This window comes from Puma concolor, chromosome A1, assembly GCF_028749965.1.
Source record: "Puma concolor isolate L17-30 chromosome A1, mPumCon1.1.hap2, whole genome shotgun sequence".
Lineage (NCBI taxonomy): Eukaryota > Metazoa > Chordata > Mammalia > Carnivora > Felidae > Puma > Puma concolor.
Genome location: NC_141667.1, coordinates 7,357,817 through 7,380,544, shown reverse-complemented (window position 1 = coordinate 7,380,544; position 22,728 = coordinate 7,357,817). Strand labels below are relative to the sequence as shown.

At 45.1% G+C, this 22,728-nt stretch overlaps 1 protein-coding gene across 10 annotated transcripts in view; it reads left to right on the top strand.

Moving 5' to 3' along the window:
* The window catches only part of SEMA5A (semaphorin 5A), a 482,459-nt gene that overhangs the window by 157,882 nt on the left and 301,849 nt on the right, over window positions 1-22,728 (top strand). For all 10 annotated transcript variants that reach the window (XM_086675940.1, XM_086675881.1, XM_086675888.1 and 7 more), the window contains one exon: window positions 13,963-14,158. In XM_086675940.1, the coding sequence (XP_086532066.1) occupies window positions 14,038-14,158 (121 nt within the window). In that variant the 5' untranslated portion in view covers window positions 13,963-14,037. Of the gene's footprint in view, window positions 1-13,962; window positions 14,159-22,728 lie in introns of those variants that run through there.

Below are 22,728 nucleotides of genomic sequence, written 5' to 3'. Positions count from 1 at the left end.
TACCCCTTTTAAAAAATTATTTAATTTAATTTAATAATTTAATTTAATTTAATTTAATTTAATTTTTTAGTGAGGGAGAGAGAGAAAGAGAACAGGGGAGGGGGCAGAGGGAAAAACAGAGAATATTGAGGAGGCCCCCGGCTCAGCGCAGAGCCCGACGTGGGGCTCGATCCCATGACCCTGGGATTATGACCTGAGCTGAAATCAAGAGTCAGATGCTCAGCCCACTGAGCCACGAGGCGCCCCTGAAACTTTGTACCCCTTGGTCAACATCTCCCTATTTCTCCCGCCACCCCTGGTCCCTGGCTACCACCCTCGTGCTCTCTGCTTCTAAGACGTTTTTGGATTCTTTACAAAGATCACTCCGGTTACAACATAGAGTATGGACTTTCGAGCTGGCAAGAGTGAAAAGCCCCAAGACCGACTAGAGAAGGCTCCCGCTGAGTCCAGGTGAGAGATGAAGTCGCTTAACCTGGGACTTCAGCCGTGGAGGCGAGAGAGGAAGACAGGTGTGTGGTCCATTCGCGGGGTTCACTGATGGCTCACAGCCTTCTATGGGGAAATCAAAGAAAACAAAATGCCTCTGGCAGTGACGGGGAATTCAGGAAGCAGATGTGGGGAAGGCGAGAATCAGTGTTCCTTTTGGTCCACGTTTGGTTGCAGGTAATTCTCTGTCACTCAAGCAGAAGTGCAAAGCAGACGGAGGTCGCAGTTTGGGGGACAGGTGGAGGAGCCTCGGAGACGCGCCAGCTGGTGGGTGAGCCCCCCGGGAGGGGGCAGGGTGGCGGCCAGAGGATGACACAAGACCCCGGGAAGGCTATCCCAGTTGTCCAGAGGCTGGTGCTTTCATCGTTGGCTGGGCTAAATCTTGCTCAGTGAGGTCCGTGACTCTAGGATCGGTGAGCGATGTTGCTGGCAGTTACTTCGTGCAATTTCTGTCCCCAAGGAAACACGTACTCAATGCCCCGCACAAAGTCAGCTGGTAGAAAAGAGAGCGTTTTCTGATCTCTTCAGCCGGGTTTCCCACGGCTCCCAATCCCTAGTCAATAAGCAGTCAGTGCAGAAATACGGGAAAGACAGGGATGGTATCTTTGGCACAGCAAGGTGACCCTGGGCTTTGAGGCCAGGGACTCACCTGTGAAAAGTTTTAGCTCTCCCATTTGTCGGTGGGACCGCCTTGAGTCTCCATCTCTGTGGAATAGGAGAGACTGATAATACGTATTTTACAGGTTTATTTCAGGGAAAAAAGACTAATACTCTACATAAACATAGAACTTTCTCTTAAATTTTATTATTCTCTGATTGGTACAATCTTTGCATGTATATATGTTTAAATTTTTTTTTTTAACATTTATTCATTTTTGAGAGACAGAGACAGAATGTGAGTGGGAAGGGGCAGAGAGAGAGACACACACACACAGAATCTGAAACAGGCTTCAGGCTCTGAGCTGTCAGCACAGAGCTTGACGCTGGGCTTGAACTCCTGAATGGTGAGATCATGACCTAAGCTGAGGTAGTATGCTTATTAGCTGACTGAGCCACCCAGGTGCCTCTCCCTCTCCCTCTCCCTCTCCCTCTCCCTCTCCCTCTCCCTCTCCCTCTCCCTCTCCCTCTCTCTCTCTCTCTCTCTCTCTCTCTCTCTTTCCATATATCTTTTCATATATATATATATGCATGTATTTATATAAATATATTTAAATGTTTATTTTTATATAAATATATATAGATTTATATAAATATATATATATTTAAATGTTTATTTATTTATCTTGAAAGAGAGGAGAGAGATAGTGTGTGCACGAGTGGGGGTAGGGGCAGAGAGAGAGGGAGAGAATCCTAAGCGGGCTCTACACTGTCAGCAAAGAGCTTGACTAAGGGCTGGATCTCACAAACCTTGAGATCATGACCTGAACTGAGATCAGGAGTCGGATGCTTAACTGACTGAGCCACCTGGCTCCCCTGATTGGTGGAATCTTTTTTTTTATTATTACTTATTATTATTATTTTTTTTTTTTGAGAGAGAGAGAGAGAGAGAGAGAGAGAGAGAGAGAGAGAGAGAGAGAATGAATCCCAGGCAGGCTTTGTGCTGGCAGCATGAAGCCTGACTCGGGGCTTGAACTCACAAACCCATGAGATCATGAGCTGAGCCGAAACCAAGAGTCGGACACTTAAACTGAGCCATCCAGGCGCCGCTGGAATCCTTGATTTTGATATATGTCTCAGTATTTTTGACTTTTAGCGATGATTTCTTTTTCTTGTGTTTAATCAACTGACCCTCAAAATGGCGTTTAGAGTAGTGCCCCCTTCCTTCTGCAGATATGTTCGAAGGCCCCAGTCGATGCCTGAAACCACAAACGGTAGTGAACTCTATATATCCTGTGTTTTTATAATCCACTTCTATGGCAAATTCAGTTTATAAATTAGGCATAGTAAGAGATTAACAACAGTAGCTAATAGTAAGAATGATTCTAATAACATACTGTAATAAAAGTTATGTGAACGTGGTCTCTCTCAAAATACCTTGTACTGTACTCAGCCTTCTTGTGATAGTGTGAGGTGGTGAAATGCCCATGTGATGAGATGCAGTGATGTGAATGACATAGGCACAGTGATGTAGTGTTAGGCTGCTCTTGACCTTCTGACATGTAAGAAGGAAGATCATTTGCTTCTGACCATGGGTAGCTGGAATTGTGGAAAGTGGAACCATGGATAAGGGGAGGTATTATTGCAGAGCTCTCAAGTCCTGCTGTTGTTTCTGTGTGTTCGTTTTTGCTTTTGTTTTTTTTAATACTGAAGACGGTGACAGCTTTGAATAAACTCAGATGTGTCAACTACGACATGTCTGATCGATTGGGCCCGATAGTTGTTGGTGGATATCATACACAAGGGTCGTTCCCAACTAAAATCTGAAAGCAACAAATCAGGAGCCTTTGCATAAAATAATGCTCATTTTTTCCAAGTGTACCGGCAGCCCATTATCTGTAAATATATCTGATAATATTTCAAAGCAGTTGGTTTTTCACCCTAGGAAAATGAATTTGATGAATTCATTTCTTCTATAAATGATAACATCCTCCTTTTCCTGTCCTTTGACTTTTCAAGTGCTTCCAAGGAATTCTGGCGTTCCAGAGGAATTCAGTCGAACCCCTCAGGGCTCACACGCTTTGGTTATATCTTCCATGTGCTTTCGTGCTTTTAGGCCCGGGAGACTTCCCCTCTCAGCTGGTCTGCCTCTAGTAATCCCTTCATCCCTTTGACCATTAATTGGAAAATTATGACATTTAGAAAGGACATTTCTCAAAACCATGGGAATCCTTGTATTTGGACCAGATGTTAAGAGAATTTTAATAGAGGAATAAAACATCTGTGACAACGAAGAGTGGAGTCACAGACAAAAAGAGAACGTGAACAGCATGTTGATAGGGGCATAAATATTGTAAGGAAGGTAGAGGGGTGTGTGTGGATTCGCATCGTTTCTTCCCATTAAGTCATTTCCCAGGCAGTGATTGTTTGTCCGTACTCCGTCCTGTGTTGTCCAGAGGTTGAGATTTTCTACAGCCTGGTTTCGAACGAGGCAGAGACACAGACAACTGAGGCTTCCAGTGATAAAGGCTATAAGAGAAATGAGTGTTGACGTACAGTGGGGCCAGGTGGGGAACGTGAACTTGGAGATGAAGCGGGAGGAAGGGGAACCCGTCAAGATACATCTGACGTCTCAGAGGTGAGAAATAGAGGGGGTTGGTTACGGTGGGGTGGAGGGGCATGACTCCGGATAGGGAAGGGTTGTCAGGACGTGGTGACAAAATGTCAGGGGGCTTTGGGAAGATGATGGAGGGAGAAATGGCAGGTGAGTCCTCATGATGGGCTGGGGATCTGAGAAAATGGTGTAGTTAGCCATGAGAGGAAATAGACATGAAGGAGACAGTTGGTAAAGACAGATAATCAGGTCACCTTTTGATGAGATACCTCTGCCCTATCAATGTGAATTTTGATTTGTGTCCTTATTATGTACAGAGGTCTCAAAGAGCTCTGGATTTGGAAGTCCCCAGGTTATAGAAGGTGTGTAAAGTTGTGTGGGTTTGACAACACAGGCCACTGAGAATGTGCAGGGTGAGAAGAAATGAACGTTCAGCAGAGATTGGGATGCACCTTCATTTAAAGGGAAGAACGAGAAGTCAGAACTGTGGATGTACAGGGACATAGGGAGTTTGGAGTGTTAAGGCAACCAAGGAAGTGGGGGCTTGGGGAGATCTTGAAGGGAAAAGTCAGTGGGCACGAATGCCCTGGAGACACCCAGCTGCATGAATTCACCAGGGTGGCAGTCAGGAGGTGATGAGTGACGATCAGTCATGAAAACACAAGGGCGGATCCCTCTCTCCTGCTATGGTTGTGTACTATTGCATGGGTGTGTGTGTGTGTGTGTTGTGTACTCTGTTGTACTTTTGCATGTCGCCTTGGCTGTTGCGCCTTCTGGTTAACAAGGAAGAAAGTGGTGCCCCGAGTCCTGCTTAGCTGAACTAAAAACCAATGGGAGCTGTGAAGAATAGTTGATCCACTGTGGGCCATTTATCACTTGATTTCTTATTGTGTCCATAAGAATTTCCTGCCTTGAGGACATATCTCTGGATAAATCTTTTAGAAATTGTTGATGTAGTTGTGCTGCCTTGAAGGGCCCATTATTTTTTCTTCTTTACCCCCTTGCCTCCCTCCCTCCTCCTTCCTTCCTTCCTTCCTTCCTTCCTTCCTTCCTTCCTTCCTTCCTTCCTTCCTTCCCTTCCCTTCCCTTCCCTTCCCTTCCCTTCCCTTCCCTTCCCTTCCCTTCCCTTCCCTTCCCTTCCCTTTCCTATCCTCCCCTCCCCTCCCCTCCCCTCCCCTCCCCTCCCCTCTCCTCTCCTCTCCTCTCCTCTCCTCTCCTCTCCTCTCCTTTCCTTTCCTTTCCTTTCCTTTCCTTTCCTTTCCTTTCCTTTCCTTTCCTATCCTCCCCTTCCCTTCCCTTCCCTTCCCTTCCCTTTCCTTTCCTTTCCTTTCCTTTCCTTTCCTTTCCTATCCTCCCCTCCCCTCCCCTCCCCTCCCCTCCCCTCCCCTCCCCTCCCCTCCCCTTCCCTTCCCTTCCCTTTCCTTTCCCTTTCCCTTTCCCTTTCCTTTCCCTTTCCTTTCCTTCTTGCCTCTGGTTGCTCTACCTAGCACAAAAGTAGATTGAGTGAACTTTCACTTAGTTTTAAAACCTGCTGACAGATAAAATTAATATTGCCTTTGTGTAAATAATAATTTTATCTAATGGACTTCATTTATTTCTATGGTTCCTCCAGGCGATCTGGAGCTAAACAAGGGGGAAAAGGCAAAACTGTAATAACAATTCCCTTTGAAGAGAGATATGAAACAAGGTCACTGGAGCCGAACCATTACTGAAATGTATAAAATCATTTAATGTTTGGTTTTTCCCAATGTATATCATGAGGTCATTTTATATAGTCATAAAATTCCATCTTAGTTCAGATATGATAAAAATCTGTGAGTAACAGAGCCAACTTCATATTCAGTTACCTGAAGGTGGCAGCCAGTGGTCCCTCTGTATGTAAGGGCAGTCAGTGTTTTCATCAACACGTTCCCACAATGTTTCTCTAATTCATTTGTGTTAAATCTTTTTTTGAATGAAAGTTGGCAAAGTTACGTGGGTTAAAATAATATAAAGAGGACGCAACTTTTACAAAAAAAATGTATGTAATAATTGAAGATGCATTATGTTTGGGGAACATCCTGATTCTCCTTATAGACTCAACACAATAACAAGAAAGCTTTAATTTCACTTCATTTCCTGAAGAATAAAATGTTCAGTTATTGGTTTTGAAAAAGGTTAGGAGCATCTATTTACTCGAACACTGTGCATTAACGTAAGGTTATTGTTTTATTGATTCTTCATTTAATCCCATTTCCTGTTCAGTGCCTTGAATATCTGATACTATGGTAAAGAAATACCACAGATTCATTCAAGATACGTTCCTTCCAGCCCTGAACGTGGCCTGCACTTTGAATTCCTGGATCGTTCATTCCTGCTTTTCTGAACACTGTAATTTGAACCCCTGCGGAAGCCGTAGCTTCTGTCTTCTCCCTCCATTCAGAGGGAAGTGCTCCTCCTGTGTTTCCTAAGACTTTGCTCTTCCTTCCGTTTGATAATTATCTAGAGATAGACCTTCACTTGCTTAACTCATTCTTACCTATGACCTGGAAGTGCCTGGACTGTGTCATCGTCCTCTTTGCCCTGCTGTGTTGGAGGGCTGTCTCTTGACCACAGGTGACATCCTTCAGTGGGGCGGGCTGGGTTAATGATGATACCTCCTAAGACCCTGGCTATTTCCCCGCTAATGGTTCATCCTTTGTGATTTGCTGGAAGCAAAACTATGTTCCTGGGGGTGGTTCAGGCCGTTTGGACTTGTGGCCCCAAGTGTAAAACCAGTGTGAGCAGGAAGACCGAGTGCGCCCTGTAGGAGCCAGGCCACCACTCACTCAGCTGGTCTTAACATTCGCTTGTGGGATCCTTGACCCTGGCTGAGCCTTGGCCTTCTCAGCTGCCGTGATTTCACCCCTCCCCACCCCTTCCTCCTCAAATGCAGTGGGTTCTTGACTCATTTCCTGTCTCTTGTGCCAAGGGACTGCACAAACCACCTCACAGTGTTGTTTGCTCAGGGCAAGGGATGGGTGAATTCTAAATGCCAAAGAGTATGTTGGCTGTGTGATTCCTGATTGACGCAGACAGCTGATTTGGCATGTTGGGACGCATGCACTTGGGACCGTAACCGTAGCTTGCTTATCACAGAATAGATCAAACTCGGAAAGAGGACAGGCTATGTGGCCATACACGCAGCATGTGATGAGGATGCCTGTACTGTAACTGGCACCCCACGGTTCCCCGAAAGGGGCCGCCACGTGGGCTGGTGTGGGCGGCCCCCATGTGTGCCTGCGGAAAGGGAAAGCCAGCCTGAACCTTGGTACTGGAAAAACCGTGTGGTAGCAGGCATGGGGCCCATGGCATCAGCAAAGGTACTAATGCGTGTGCAACGCTTACTCTGAGGATGCTGGTTAGACCAGAGAGGCCGACGGGAAGCCTCTGCAGTGGGAGGAGTGGACGTGTATTTGGCCGACAGCCTGTTGGTGAAAGGGCACTCTACTTTCTCTCGAAAGCATTGAAGGAGTCCTGGACCTTGTCCTCATCATCTTGGCCCTCCTGTGCTGGGGGGGGGGGGTGCGTCTCTTGACCACAGGTGACATCCTTCAGTGTGGCTGGCTGGGTTAATGATGACACCCCCTAAGACCCTGGCTATTTCCACGCCAACGGTTCATCCCTTGTGATTTGCCAGAGACAAAACTATGTTCCAGGTGGTGGTTCGAGACCAGGGGTTTTGAACAGGGCAGGGCTGTTTACCCAGCAGCAGCTGACAGTTGTGCAAAGGACGCCGTGTTTGGTGGTGCCGAAGTGTGCAGGATGGTGGGATGTTGCCTTCAGTTTGGGCTGGGCCTTTAGTCTCTGGGGGAGCAGTTCTTCTGATGCGATGGAATTGGGCCAAGAGGTGGAAAGATCGAGGCACACAGACCTTGCAGAAGAGATGTCTGTCCATCCCCTCCTACAGTTGTGCTGTTTGTGGTTTTTTTTTTTTTTTTAATTATTTTTGAGAGAGAGAGAGAGTGAGAGAGAGAAAGGCAGAGAAAGGGGGAGACACAGAATCCGAAGCAGGCTCCAGGCTCCAAGCTGTCAGCAGAGTCCCACATGGAGCTCAAACTCGCAAACTGCCAGAACATAACCTGAGCTGAAAGTCGGGCACCCAACCGAGTGAGCTACTCAGGCGCCCCTGTTTTAGATGTCACAGTAGACCGACTTCTTACAATTAAGAGGCACATGCTTGACACTGGCCTCAGCCCTCTGATACGGACTGTTGCACTGTAGGCAGGCAGGCGTGGGCCTGGCTACCTGAGTCTCCCCATCAGCTCCCCGGCTTTGTTCCTACCTGCCTCCTTCGTCCTGTCTCCGAAGGAAGTCCTGAAAGCCATCAGGAAGGAGCCAAGCCAGAGAGTTTCTGTGGATTCTGAATTGGGCCAGTGGATCCGGCCCCTTCTAAATATTCCAGCAGGTCTGAAACCCAGAAGAAACCCAGTTTCCCCTGCACAGAAGTACATTAAGCTTATTTTGAGTCTGTTTTTATTAATAACTGTTTAGACTTTGTTCCCTAAGCAAAACTTTTTGTGTAAGCTTTCATTCTTTTGATTTCTTTTTTATCTGACAGCATTTTTTTTTTTTTAAACTAAAAGGAACAGTTAGTTTTTTGTTCGCTGGAGCCTTTTCATTTGCAGTGTGGGTGTGAATGGGAAATGTTATTTATTGCCCAAACACTTATATACAGAGTTTTGCTTATTTAGATCGAGCTTATAGAGAGTTCCGCCCACATCAGGAAACTGAAAGGAAGGCTTCAGGGACTTTGGAAGTAGAAGCAACAAAAATGTTTTTATTTTGAAGCCCAAATCAGCCTGTTGTGCTAAATCTTCTTCCGGTTAGCAAAATCATTTGTTTAGCATTCAATCACCTAATATATTTTTAACTTTCCAGAGGTGCTAGGATGAAATCAGAACAACTTTTATTGAAATTGATCCTCTGAAAATTCCCTCCTAATGTATTTCCCCAATGTAGCAAGTAGGTGTAATTAACATGGCTTTCATTTTTCTTGGAGTTTTGCTGAAAGGAGTCAATACAAAGTCAGTTGGGTGATTTATGTAAGTGTATTTTTAAAATAAACTTTCAGGTGATGACAGCTTGCTTAATTTCTAAAGAGGAGAGGGATTATGATCCACATAAACCAGAAGTTCTCAACCGGGGGCGATTTGGCAATGGAGACAATTTCGGACGGTGCACGTGGAGTCGGGGGGCGCTCCCGACATCGAGTGGGTGGAGGCCAGGGATGCTGCTAAGTGCACAGAGCAGCCACCAGAACAAATAACTATCTGCCTGTAACTGTCAGTCGTGCTGAGATGCAACACTAAAATCCCTGATATAAATATGCTGCCCCCCCCCCCAAGAGGCAACAGCGTTATTATATTCAGAAGTTGTTAAAATTGCAGAATCCAGGATGGAGGGACCTGCTGTTGAGATCTAAGCCTGTTTGGAGTAAAAGACTATTCAAGGAATTAGCCTCGCAGGGTGACCTGCTCAGAGAAGCCCCGTCTTAGTGCAGACTGTGAATGCCCTTCCCTGGCGTCTTACCGGGACGGCTGTATCTTTATTTTGAGAAAAAAGGTAACATTTTATAGTCTGAAAATTACAAACTTCTAAAAATCACCTCGTTCTCATTAAATGTGCTTTCCTTAGGTTACCGTAGCAAACATATAATTTCATCTCATTACCGTGGGGCTGCGCGTCCCCTTTTAGCTGCTCTCGCGCTTGAAAGGACGTGTCCCTCTTCCCTAATTGTCACTTTCCAAATCCCCGGGAAGACACGTGCCAGGCACTGTGTTATTTCTCTCTGCCTTTCCTTCAGGAGGTGACCGTGTTAGCCTGGAGATGCGAGGGATGACTGCCTTCGACGTAGGCCGGTTCCGGTTGGCCGTGGGTCTGCTGGACCGTGTTTCACAGTTAACAGAAAGGGATTGTGTGTTGGCTTGGGCCTGACACACTGACAAACTATGTGCCAGGGAAGCATTTGCTCTTAGGTCCTAGCTGGCCTGAGCTTGGTCTCGGAGGTCGAGGCAGAGTGGTGCCCTAATCCCTCTCTGTGATGGAGTGTTGCTGAGGGAGAACAGGGGTCACAGCTACCACTTCCTGTGCCTGTTGGGCACCAGGCATGGGTGTAAGAGCTTGGCATCATACCTGCCCCAGAGCTAGCACCTCATGCAAGTTCATTGTGCTTCCCATGGTATTTTTATCATTGCTAGTTTTTTTTAAGTTTATGTGTTTTGAGGGGGGGGGAGGGAGGGGCAGAGAGAGAGGGAGAAAGAGAGAATCGCAAGCAGGCCCCACACTGTCAGCACAGAGCCTGACTCAGGGCTCAAACTCACGAACTGAGATCATGACCTGAGTCGCAATCAAGAGTTGGTTGCTTCACCGACTGAGCCGCTCGAGCACCTCGGCTGCCAATTTGCTTTGACACGGAGCAGTGATAATGGACCTGTAGCCTTCCCTGAGTGGGCTGGTGCCAGTGCTTTGGATCCCCTTGTTCTGAAGAGAACAAAATTAGGTCTAAAACACACCTCTGATGGGTGTTCTTCTATGTTAACATACTTCATTTGGTGAAATTTCCTTCCTAGTCTCAGGTCCAAAGGGTAAGAAACAATGGACTGGTCCATGTGTTTACGTCTAGACTGAAGTTCTACAGCAGCCTCCAACTGTGTGGACCATGCCCCTTTGCCAAGAATGCAATTAATCGTGCTTTTGGTTTTATAACCCAGGAAAAAAATAACACCTGTGACTCATTGTCCATTACCATGTGCTGTGCCTGGGCAGGGATGATGGACCCATTGGACAGGTGTGCCCTTGGCTCCTCGTTTACTTCTCCACTCCTTCCTGAGCCTTCACGTTCAGGGTTTCTCCCTCCTGAAGAAGGCATACTCTTGCCTCATCATGATTTGGAGTCCCAGCTCTTGTTTTCTCTGCCCAGCTTGACTATTTTTGTCAGTGGGAGCATTGAATGAATGGGACTCAAGATAAGAGACTGTGAATTTCATGTGCCATCAACTTTATGTTTTCTCTATCTTGGCATCACACCATATATTCATGTGCACGCTTTTAGGACCAGGGTCCTTTTTTTCCATTCAAAACCAGTTTCTTTACTAGGATTCTAATAGTTTGCTGCCTTAGTATTTTCTGGATCTTCTTCTATCCTAAGAGCTCAATTTCTTCCCTACTACCACTTACCGGAAAAGAAGCCATATTTGGCTGTCTTCTTGACCTTGGACTTTTCTTAACTTTGATCTTTCAGTGCTTAGTGATTTCATTGATTCTTTTTTTTTGGTACCTGGCCTTTGAGGTGGCCATGTATGTTCTGTCCCATTTTTGCTGCATCCATTCCTAAAGCTGATGAATGGTCTTTATGATTCAGCCATCAAAAAGAATGAAATCTTGCCATTTGCAATGATGTGGATAGAGCTAGAGTATACTCTGTGAAGTGAAATAAGTCAGTCAAAGAAAGACAAATATCACATGCCTTCACTCATATGTGGAACGTAAGGAACAAAACAGATGAACATAAGGGAAGGGGGGGGTAATAGAAGAGAGGAAACAAACTATAAGAAACTCTTAATGATAGAGAACAAACTGAGAATCAATGGAGGGAGATGGGTGGGGGATGGGCTAAATGGGTGATGGGTACTAAGGAGGGCACGTATTGTGATGAGCGCACTGGGTGTTCTTTGTAAGTGATGAATTCCTAATTCTACTCCTGGGACTATTATTACACTGTATGTTAACTACCTAGAATTTAAATAAAAACTTGAAGAAAAAATAAAGCCAATGGTCTTTGCTCTGCCTCCTCAGGTTACAGTTGACCAAGCCCCTTTTAAAATGTGTAATTTCTATACGCCAGTCTAACTGGACTTCCATGTGGCCCTGTGCCCTCAGTACTCCATCTTTATTTTCCTTCTTGTATCTTTGTGGGGTCACTTGTTAAATTACCGATTCTCAGCAGACAGTTCTCTGTAGCCTTTTCTTTTCCTTCCATGCTTTCCCCTGGTGAATCTTAGCCATACCCATAACGTCAGTCAGAGAAAGCATTCCATACATTGTATGCTATCTCTGAATCCCTGTTTTGCTTTCTGAGCACCCGACCTGGATTTTCAGCCATCTTCTCCATTGCCTGAAATATTCTCTCAGCATCCTATACCCAACACATACAAAACTAAATGATCGCATTCTCATCTGAACAAAGTTAGTTCTCTAGAGATTATTATTGAAATGAGGGGCATTGCCACTCTGAGGGGTGCCTGTATTCTCTATCTTGAGTCTATTTGTGTCTCTTTGCTTTCTTTTCCCTCAAGTGTAGCAGATTAGAACATCCGCCATTTTGTTATATTCTGTACTTTGGGCATTAGGAATTTGGGTAGGGCTCAGTTGGGTGATTCTTTTGCTCTTGTGATACTGAAGTTACTCACTTTCAGCTGTACTCACATATCAGGTGGGGATGGCTGGGAAGCTGGCCTCAGTGGGAAATGTTACTAGGAGTCCCTATAAGTGGTCTCTGTAATCTGGCTGTCTCCCGGTAAATGGGCTTCTGATCTGTTTTCTCAGTACCCCAGAGAAGGTGTTCTAAGAGAGAGGAAGTAGAAATTGCCAGTCTCTTCGGGTCTGGGCTTGGAAATGAACATGCCATCACTTCAGTTAAATTTGTGAACAAAACAGTCACGGAGCCGATCCAGATTCAAGAGAACGGGCATAAACCTAGCTTTCATGGGAGGAAGGTTGGAGGGGCCATGGCCACGTTTAATTTGCCATACTTCCCTTACCCATCACCCTGAGTGTTTGCTCACCACGCAAAGTCACAGCTTCATTTATTTCTCTTCCGAATAGTTGCCATAGTTTCAAATGAACTTCTCTACCTCCATGGTCTTCTTTATCCAATTTCCTGCATACACTATTGTAAGAACAATGTTTTAAGTATTTCTTGTGCTGTTATCTCGTGGTAGCTTGTTGAGTAAAAATAGAGACCTCAGACCTTGGTATAGTGTGCCTTCCAAATCTTAACTCAACCTCCTTCTGTCTAAACTGCTTCCCACTAGTCTTTTTAGATCTCCCAGGGTCTGGCTCAATTACAGGAAACCATTCCCCAAACTGTTATTACCTCCTCCTTCCTCTTGCCCCTCGAGGGCACCCCTGCACCCCTGTTCCCTTGGCATGGAATGCACTTCCAGAAACCTGCATGTGTTGAAATCCTCCATATCCTTTAGTATTAAGCTCAAACACAAACTCTTCACGGGACCCACCCTTGGGTCCTCTAAATGGCAGTGGCATTCCCTCCAAGGTCCCATGGCACCCCTGCTCCTTTCGACGGTTTTCTAACAGCTGAGCTTACAGTTATTTTTGCAAGCCTATCTTGTTTTAAAGCTTATTAATCTTTAAAATTATGCCTATTCTTTAAAGTCTCGTAGCTGCCAGCGTAGCAATTGCATTTCACCCAGTAGGTGCTCACTATGGATTTTTTTATTTGATTCACGCTTGATTTCCAGCCAGAAACTCTGCAGGCAGGCCGTGTATAAATTTCAAAGGATAAATTCACCAAATATGGGCAGTTTGTAAGAGTTGGGTGGCAAAATATTAGTCGGGTTGTTGGTAAAAGACAGTGGTCATGGCCTTATGAAACAAGGGCTTTGGATGTCAAAAAGGAAAAGGTAGAGTTCCTTAGGGTTTCCCCGCATAGATCCCTGCTAGCGCGAGGGGATGAGGAAGGGCAAAACCTTCAGCGATCACAAACATTAAGCTGCATTTAAAAAAAAATTTTTTTTTAATGCTTATTTATTTTTGAGAGAGACAGAGACAGGATGCCAGGGGGTTAAGGGCAGAGGAGAGGGAGACACAGAATCTGAAGCAGGCTCCAGGCTCCAGGCTCCGAGCTGTCAGCACAGAGCTCGAACTCATGAGCTGAAAAGGGCAGTTTGTCCAAGCACTCGAAGGCTCTCCCCCTTTTTTAAAAATTCTTTTTAATTTTATTTATTTTGAGAGAGAGCCAGCAAGAGTGGGGAAGGATCAGAGAGAGAGGGAGAGAGAGAGAATCCCAAGCAGGCTCCAAACACTGTCAGTGTGGAGCCCGATGTGGGGCTTGATCCCATGAACCGTGAGATGATTACCTGAACTGAAATCAAGAGTCCACCGCTTAACAGACTGAGCCACACAGTCTCTCCTTTTTTAAAAGTAGTGATGAGGCTTTCCTACAAGATCCCCGCACCAGAAAACGCAAACTCACGTTCATCGGATTGTTCTCTTTTGTGTTTTAGGCACTTCCCCCACATGACGGGAGGACGAACTTCTGGTTAGGAGACAACTACCTGGAGCCCACGCCTCTGCCCACCATGAAGGGGACCTGTGTCATTGCATGGCTGTTCTCAAGCCTGGGGTGGTGGAGACTCGCCCAGCCAGAAACGGATGCATCTCAGTGCCAGCGAGCAGAACACCCGGTCATTTCCTATAAAGGTGAGGGACAGGCACGCTCGGACTGCAAGGGCACTCCTTAAATGCACATCCCGTGTTCAGTGATCGGGAATAGCAGCGGGTCTTGCTCTGTCGCTCCGTGACTCTTGTTCCAGACATTGTTTAAAATACGAACGAAAATACAAAATCTCCCACTGCAGGAATTTCCTGTCCCGAAACTGATCACTACTGTCTCTTTCAGGAAGAATTCAGCATTGGAGTTATCACGGTCATGGTTGAGGCCACCTTTTCTTAACGGTGCTGTGAGCCTCCTAGGCATTTAAACCGGGGGATAAAAATGTGATCTGAAGCAAAGAATTCTTCGCTTCAGCATTTCCCTACAAAACCTTAGTTTTAACACAAAACTTACACCGTGGTCTCTATCTGGCATTGCATGGCAGACAGAATTGATTTCATGTCTCAAGTATCTCCATGGGTCTGTAGGATTAATTAATTAGTGTGTAAATTCAGTCATTTGTTCTTTTATTTATCAAAATTTATTTAAGGCTCTCTATACTCTGGGCACTCTAAACAGTCAGGATGAAAAGTAGGTTAGTGTTTGTCCCTGTCCTCAAGGAACTTCCAATTGTATCATGAAGCCAACTATAATTAATGAGACATTGTATTTTAATAATTCATGCAATAAATAGTTTTATGTTTGTTATGTTTTAAACTTTATATCGTGAAAAAATGTCAAATATATGCAAAAATAGAAAGAATAGTCTAAGGAATACTAACCCAACATTTATTTTTATTTATTAAAAAATGTTTTTAATGTTTATTCATTTTTGAGAGACAGAGAGAGAGAGAGAGAGAGAGAGAGAGAGAGAGACAGAGTATAAGTGGGGGAGGGACAAAGAGAGAGGGAGACATAGAATCCGAAGTAAGCTTCAGTCTCCGAGCTGTCAGCACACAGCCCACCATGGGGCTCAAACTCATGGACCGCAAGATCATGACCTAAGCTGAAGTCATACGCTTATCTGACTGAGCTACCCAGGTGCCCCGTACGTAACCCAACATTTATTAATTCCGGGCCCACCATTTTTCTCCCAATCCCCACACACGTTCTACCTCACACCTGCCAAATTATTTTGAAGCAAATCCAAGAGATCGTATAATTGTATCTATAATATTTTAGTTCTTAACTGTCAAACAAAGGGAATTCTCAGCACCATTATCACATCGGAGAAAAAAAAATGCAAAAAAAACCTCAATTCCATAAAGTCATCTGATATCCAGTGAGTATCGTGAGATCTAGATCCCTGATGGTCTCATGAATGCTGATGCATTTTTTTGTTAACAGTTGGATTGACTCAGGGTTTAAATGGAGTCGATCCATAGCGATTGGTTGGTATGGCTCTTAAGACTCTTCTAATTGTGCACTGTTTTGCTGTGGTGGTTTTGTTTCCCGTGCAAATTAATTACAAAAGAAATCGGAGCTCTTTATCCTGCAGAGTTTCCCACAGTCTGGATTTGGCCAAGTGCATCCCATTGGTGTTGAAATGTTCTGTCCCAAATATTTGTGTAAATTCAGAGTAGGATCCAGAGGCGGCTTAGATTCAGGGTCGACTCTTTCTGTCTCTCCCGTGTCACGGATGCTGCGGTGTCCTTCTCTTGGGAGGCAGGTAATGTGAAATTAGTAGTCACTGATGATCACGGCCTAAATCTACCAATTCGTTCATGGGTGTGAAGCTGGGATTTCCTAATTTTATGATTCTTTCTTCATTTAACAGCAAGAATACTTCTGTATAAAGTAACTTTCCCTTATCGACTACTTGAATATCCTGAGGACACACTCATATAGGAAAGGCAGAATTAATGTTTTTTTTCCTTTCCTTTCCTAGTTTTTTTTTTTTGTTTTTTTGTTTTTGTTTTTGTTTTTAAAGCCTAGTTAGTTGGTTCCCTCATTTTATCTAAAGGGAACAAATATGTTTACTTTTTTTTTTTTCTTATTTTGGTTATTAGAATCATTGTTAATACATGGATTTTAACATTTGAAATATTTCAAGCAATTGTAGTTTTTATGCTTATGGGTGGTGAAATCATCTCATTTGAAGCCCATGGAAACCTCTTAAAGTTGGCTCCTGAGTTCCTCTGACACAACCCAAGGTCGCTTTTGAAAGCAACCCAAGGTTGCTGACTCTGGGACAAGGAGATGTTGCTTCCCCCCCTCTGCCATTTCCTTCTGTAGACCTGTGCACCGGCCATTTTGGGCTCCTTTAAGCATGGCTGTCCCTAGTGTTAGGTCTTTCCTATGTACAGAGCTAAGGAAAACTTTTTGAGAATGCACCGTAATTTCCTCTGGATACCTCCAGCCCATCTGCAGGACTAGAGGGCTTTTTCTGAACCCCTTCTACCTTATGTCTGTGTCTTTCGCTCCCGTGCACGGAATCCCGAGTCTCTGCAGCCCACGTGATCGTTCCCTTGCCTCTTCCTGAAACACACACTGCATGCTTTCAGAGCAACTTTCAAGCAGCGCTAGTCGTGTCTGACTCCTGAAAACGCTGTGAGATCATCCGCCTCTCTTCTTGTAGTTCTCGGGCTACAGGTTTCATTGGGAAATTAAAGCAATGTGGCTCCTGGGAGATCACTTGAAATAATTTCCTCTTGCGTGGTTGTGTTCCCAACTCAACACCCAGTTGATGTCCTGTGTTTAATTTCTCTTTTGAGTTTTGGAAATTTTAAGAATTTACATTATTAGGTAGTATTTCAAAGTTTCATTAATGAGGCAGTGAATATTTAGAGAAACTGGCCTCACTTGTGTTTTCTCCGCCCTGTTCCCTCTCTCTGCATTTGGCTCACCTTTTACTCTATGGTCCATGCTTCTGTTCTCTGCCTAGCATTTTTTGACATAGCAGTATATCCTGGGGTCCCTTCCTTAGTCGTGCACTTTATGTCTTTTATTTTCACAGGCACATACCTGTCCACTGTGTGATGAACCATAGTGTATTCAACAACTCCCTACTGAGAGATGTGTAGGTTATTTTCTGTCCTTTGTGGTCGTGGATGGTGTTACAATGAGTAACGCCTCCTGCTAACATCTCTTAATCCCTTGCAAGGGTATCATCGGAAGAGATTCCTAGCATTGACATTGCTAGGTTAAAGGGTGAATGCACCTGTGTTTTTGCTAGATATTGCCCAACTCCCTTTCGTGAATATCACGCCATATTGTGTTCTCATTGCCCTGGATACGAGGATCTATTTCCCACCAGCCTTTCCAGTGGAGCACACTGTCAGGCTTTGCGATTAGGACTAATCCCATAGTTTGTAAGTGACATCTCGACCTAATTTTAATTTCTGTGCAAAAATTTTTAACTTGGAGCAAATATTCAATAAACATTTAACAGGTGCCTGTCACGAGGCATTGTCTGTGCTATATATTGAGGATATAGAGCAAAAAATACAGTTCCCTTCAAGGGTTGAGAATATCTCTAAGAGTATAAAGCAAAAGGAACATTGCATTATAATCTATTAAGGGTCTTAATGGGTATCTTTGGTGGGTGCTGTGGGAGCCCAGGAGAGGGGCATCTGAACCAGATAGCCCGGGCTTTGGGAGAGTGCTTAAAGATTTCCGGGTTGACTCAACAGCAGAGCTGAGTCCCAAATGATTGTTAGAAGGTGTTTATGAATCTGATGAATGGAGAGGTGTCTCAGGAAGAGGAAAACAGCAGGTGCAGAAGCCCTCAAATGAGGAAGGGAAACCTAGCGGGTCCTGGCCGGCGTTCTGTACAGGAAGCCATGAAATCTTAGTTGAGGTTATGGAAAGGAGGTGGAGGGAGATGAGGCTAGTAGTTGGAGGGTTTCCATGTTGTCGGGCATCTGAAGGCCCCTTAAGAAATTCCCCTTATCTGGATCGGCTCCCTGTTCAGGATGGCAAAACGCGGCAGGGAGAGCCCATCCTGAGGCTGTGGCCGTGATCAGAGGGAGCGGTCATGAGGACGTAAGCTCAGGGAGTGGTAGCAGAAATGTAGAGAATTAGGTGAATTCCAGGGGCACCTGGGTGGCTCAGTTGGTTAAGCATCCGACTTTGGCTCAGGTCACGATCTCGTGGTTCATGAGTTCGAGCCCTGTGTCGGGCTTTGTGCTGACAGCTCAGAGCCTGGAGCCTGCTTCACATTCTGTGTCTCCCTCTCTCTCTGCCTCTACCCCACTTGAGCTTTGTCTCTCTGTGCCTCTCAAGAATAAATAAGACGTTAAAAAAAAGAAGAATTAGGTGAATTCTAGAAATGTGAACAATGTGTTGATGATTTAATGGATGTGGGACAGGAAGGAGAAGGAGGTACTGAGTATGATTTACAAGTTCTTGGCTGTTGATTCCATATGTAATGAAGAACAGGAATTTAAAATGATGATTTTATTTTTATTTGTTTATTTATTTATTTATTTACTTATTTAGGGTTTATGTATTTGGAGAGAGAGAGAGAGAGAGAGAGAGAGAGAGAGAGAGAGGTGGGGGGGGGCAGAGAGAGAGAGAGAGAGGGAGTGGATCCCAAGCATGCTCCACGCTATCAGCACAGAGCCTGAAGCAGGGCTCAAACCCACGAACCATGAGATCATGACCTGAGCCAGAGTCCGACACTTAACCCACTGAGCCACCCCGGTGCCCCTAAAATGATGATTTTAGATTGAGAAAACTGAGTTCCTACTGCCGTCAAATGGGTTGTCTAGTTGAGAGCAGGGCATTAATGGATCCAAGAAAGGAGAGCTTTTCAAGAGGGAGGAGGCCATCCGACTATCTGATGATGAAGAGTTCAAGGCAGATGTGGGCCAGAGGGAAGAGTGACGAAGTCCTCCTTGTTTGCCCAGAACCTTCCTGGGTGTAGCACTGAAAGTATGATCTATGTCTCGGCTTCCCAGGGCTCCTGTAACAAAATACCACAAGCCGGGTCGCTTCAAACAACAGAAATACCTTCTCTTACGGTTCTGGAGGCTAGAAGTAAAAAATCCTAAGGTGTCAGTAGGCCATGCTTTCTCTGAGGGCTCTAGGCAAGAATCCTTCTTTGCCTCTTCTCAACTTCTGGGAGTTGTCCACGATCCTTGGTGTTCCTAGGCCTGTGGACGCATCACTCGAGTCTCTGAGTCTCTACCCCCGTGGCCTTCTCTTCATGGGGCTCTGTCATTTCGCCTACTGCTCTTTTTACCAAGACACTAGTCACATGGGATTTAGGGCTTACCCTCACCCAGCATGATCTCGTCTTTATAAGTTATACCTGAAAAGACCCTATGTCCAAATAAGGTCACGTTCGCAGGTACTAAGGTTAGGACTTCCACGTATCTTTTTGGGGAGCGCAATTCAACCTGTAATAAATGGCATTTATCAGAGCGGTTTCAGGACCGTGCTGGGGGAGTAGACTAAATGGTGATGGGCAGAGAAACAAATGTGAGGTGAAGCAGTGGATATAAAAGAAGACAGTTATTGACTCAGCCGCCAGGGATGTGAGAGCAGGGGACAGCTTTTAAGAGAGCATCGCTTAATCATCCTTAAGTGCTGATGGGGAAAAGCCAGGTGAAGGAAGAGGCTGAAGAGAGAGGGGGAGAGAATTGATTAGACAGAGTCCCCAGGGCTGTGGGAGGAGATAGGATACGGGGCACAGGTGGGGGATTAGCTTACAGGAAGCCGACCCTACCTCTAGTGAGTCTGGAGGGAGGGAGTCTAGGGCACCCAGGATGCAGGAGAGTCGGGGGGTGGAGGGGAGGGGGTGTCTGAGGACCTCCATCTCGGCTGAGAAGGAGTGAGCAGGCCATGTGCCAAGAGCATGGGCGCTTCAGGAAGGAAGTGCTTCTCTGAAGAAGGGGCCAGATTGTTGACCAAAACATACACCAGAGATTCCCTGGGGGATGTTAGGAGCCCCGCCAGTCCTTGAACTGGCTCATGTTACAGCCTAGCAGGTGGCCACTGCTGGGCTCCATGAGCACTCTTGTGTAAGGTGCGACTCTGCTAGAGCATTTAAGAAAGCGGATGCAGCACTGATACCGCAGAAATACACGAAGGACTGGATGATGCGGACTTTGAAAATCTCAATTTCTGTGTACACCTAAAATTTCATGATTTAATGTTCTACGTCAGAGGCGCTCTGCACAAGAGGCTACTCATGAAGTAGACCAGATGCTACAGTAACGTCTTAATTCAACTAAGCAAGTTTTATTGAAGCCTTGATTCGATTTACCTGGGTAGGCAGAAGATGCTGGCAGGATCTCGTTTTTCCCCATCCTAGGTGAAATATTTGCCACCATGGGCTTCTCTTGTTTGGCAGAGTTCATTGCTCAACACGCTCTAACAGCTTGCTGTGTTTGCAAGGTTACTCCCTTGACTGCATGTTCTGGAATATTTATCCTTGATTGTTCAGGGGCTGCTAAAACACTCTGACCCCTCGCAGACACACCATTTACACTTATGTCCTTGTCATTTGCTTAAATGTCTGTTCCAATAAAGAGGGAAAAAATAGTGACCCTTCAAGACAGCATGTTTCTCAGCATGCTTACTGAGCCTCATAACCATCTCTGAAATGAGTTTTAAATGTTTAATGTCCACTTAAGGCAATAGTGCCATATTCTGCCTTTGTTTGTTTATTGATTAAAGTTTACCCAGCACGCTTGCTATTTAGAGTGTGCTCCATTTATAGGAATTGGTTTATGGGGAACGATTTCACAGTATGCACAGAGGAAGACCACCAGTGGGGCGAGTCATGCCGCACTTAGGCTTTCTTTGCCTTGGAGCCTTAATATCATGACTAATCTGGAAGCCTTTCTTCAGTGCCTTAGCTGGTAGTGCTCAGCGTTAGTGATTACTAAGATTCTTCCTGCCTGCCGAATCAGGCAAGGCATTGTTAATTCCACTCTCGGGCCCCTCAGATCTTCATCTCTGACTCCTTGGTGTTCCCGTTGAGTGCCCTCCTACTTACGGATTCACCGATTGGCTGGAGATTTGTTTTGGAACTTACGAGAGCGTTGTATGAATGCTTGATACTGGATTAGCAATGTTTGGCCCCAGGTCTTTGGAAGGGCATCTGAGGCAATTGAAATGGGGGTTCCAGCTTTGGCCAGCCCCGGGACAGGGCTGGGTGTGGCGTTGGCCTTTGAGTTTAAACAACTGTCTTTATCTCCACATGTAGTCTTAGGTGATTGAAGGGACCGTGATTGAAAGGGTACAACATAGGATTTTGAACTTGGGTTCTGTTCTCATACCACAGAATGAATACTTTTCACCTATCCTGTGTTGTTCTTTTGAATCGTATAAACGCATGTCATTGAATTTGTGTGTGTGTTAGAAGCATTGACTTGTTGCTGGCAATAAAAAAGACATGCTTTGTAACTGTCTTCTTCTTCATGTTTAACGTACTGAGAATCCCGGCCACTTCCTACCTCTGAGAGGCTGTCTTTCTACCAGTCTGTAAGGTGGCCATGTACACATTTCCTGTTGCCCCATTAGCTGCCATTCCTACCTGTCGTCTTGCCAGTTACTTCCCTCTCCGTGGCTTCCTCACATTTCCTGAGACCTCTGCATTGCTTGGTGTGCCACATGCTCCCTTGGGGCTGGGGATGGCATAACCTGGGCAGCCTCAGTTACCCTCCAAGGCACAAGGATGGGGATGCCAGAAGGGAGCCAAGGGATCGTTTATGTGCCATGGCTCCACGTATCCTATGGCCCCAAGCACATCCCATGGCTCCGTACATGTCCCCTCACTCCTCGTTGTCCAACGGTGCTCCATTTTTTCCCCGGGTTTTGACATTCTGGGGTCTAAACCCTGGACAGTCATGTGGTTGTTACGGCCCTGGCTGGATTGCACCTCTTCTCTAGGACTTAGGACCCTCATCACCACCAGAAGGGCTATAGTGGATGATTTCTGTTTCCCAGAAGATTTTAGAGATTTCAGAGTCTTTTGAGTATATAAATCTTGATTGAAGCCGCCTCTAGTATTTCTCCCTGTTGATCTAGTCTCAGATCTGCCATTTGACCTTTATAAATCATCAGTGTGTGTGATTGTATGACAGTGGCCTACTTTCTCCGAGGAAGAATTAGGAGAATTGATTTTCATGAAAAATAGGTTGTGTGAAATTCATTTTAATATTTCCTTTTAATATTTTCATATGAATATCTGATTAAAGCTTAGGTACAGCTAGTCTCTGCTAACTGTTGAAATCTGTCTCGAATTCAATCCTCTTTGTAAAATGTAAAATTTACATAAACCAAGTGTGATTCTTTTTGGTTTCCAAACGGGATATGAGTGATCCCCCTGTGAGTTTATTTGCGGAGGAAAAGTGTTGTTACGGATCCTTAAACGTTCTTTGTTCCATAAATAATTTGACTTTTGTTCTCATGCGTGTGACTGAATGGTTCATATAATGTACTGTCACAATCACACGGGCAAAATATTCCAACCTATTTGCAAATGAAACAGCAGTGGTACAGGCGCATTGCTTGTTTTGTGCATTAAAAGCTGCATTTGGGAATCCAGTTTTTATTTGAAACTCTGTTGCCGGTTGTGCCATCTGAAAGATGGAATATTTAAAAAATACACAACTTGCCAACTCTCTAATGTAGGTATATCACCATCGTTCATGAGCGCACATAC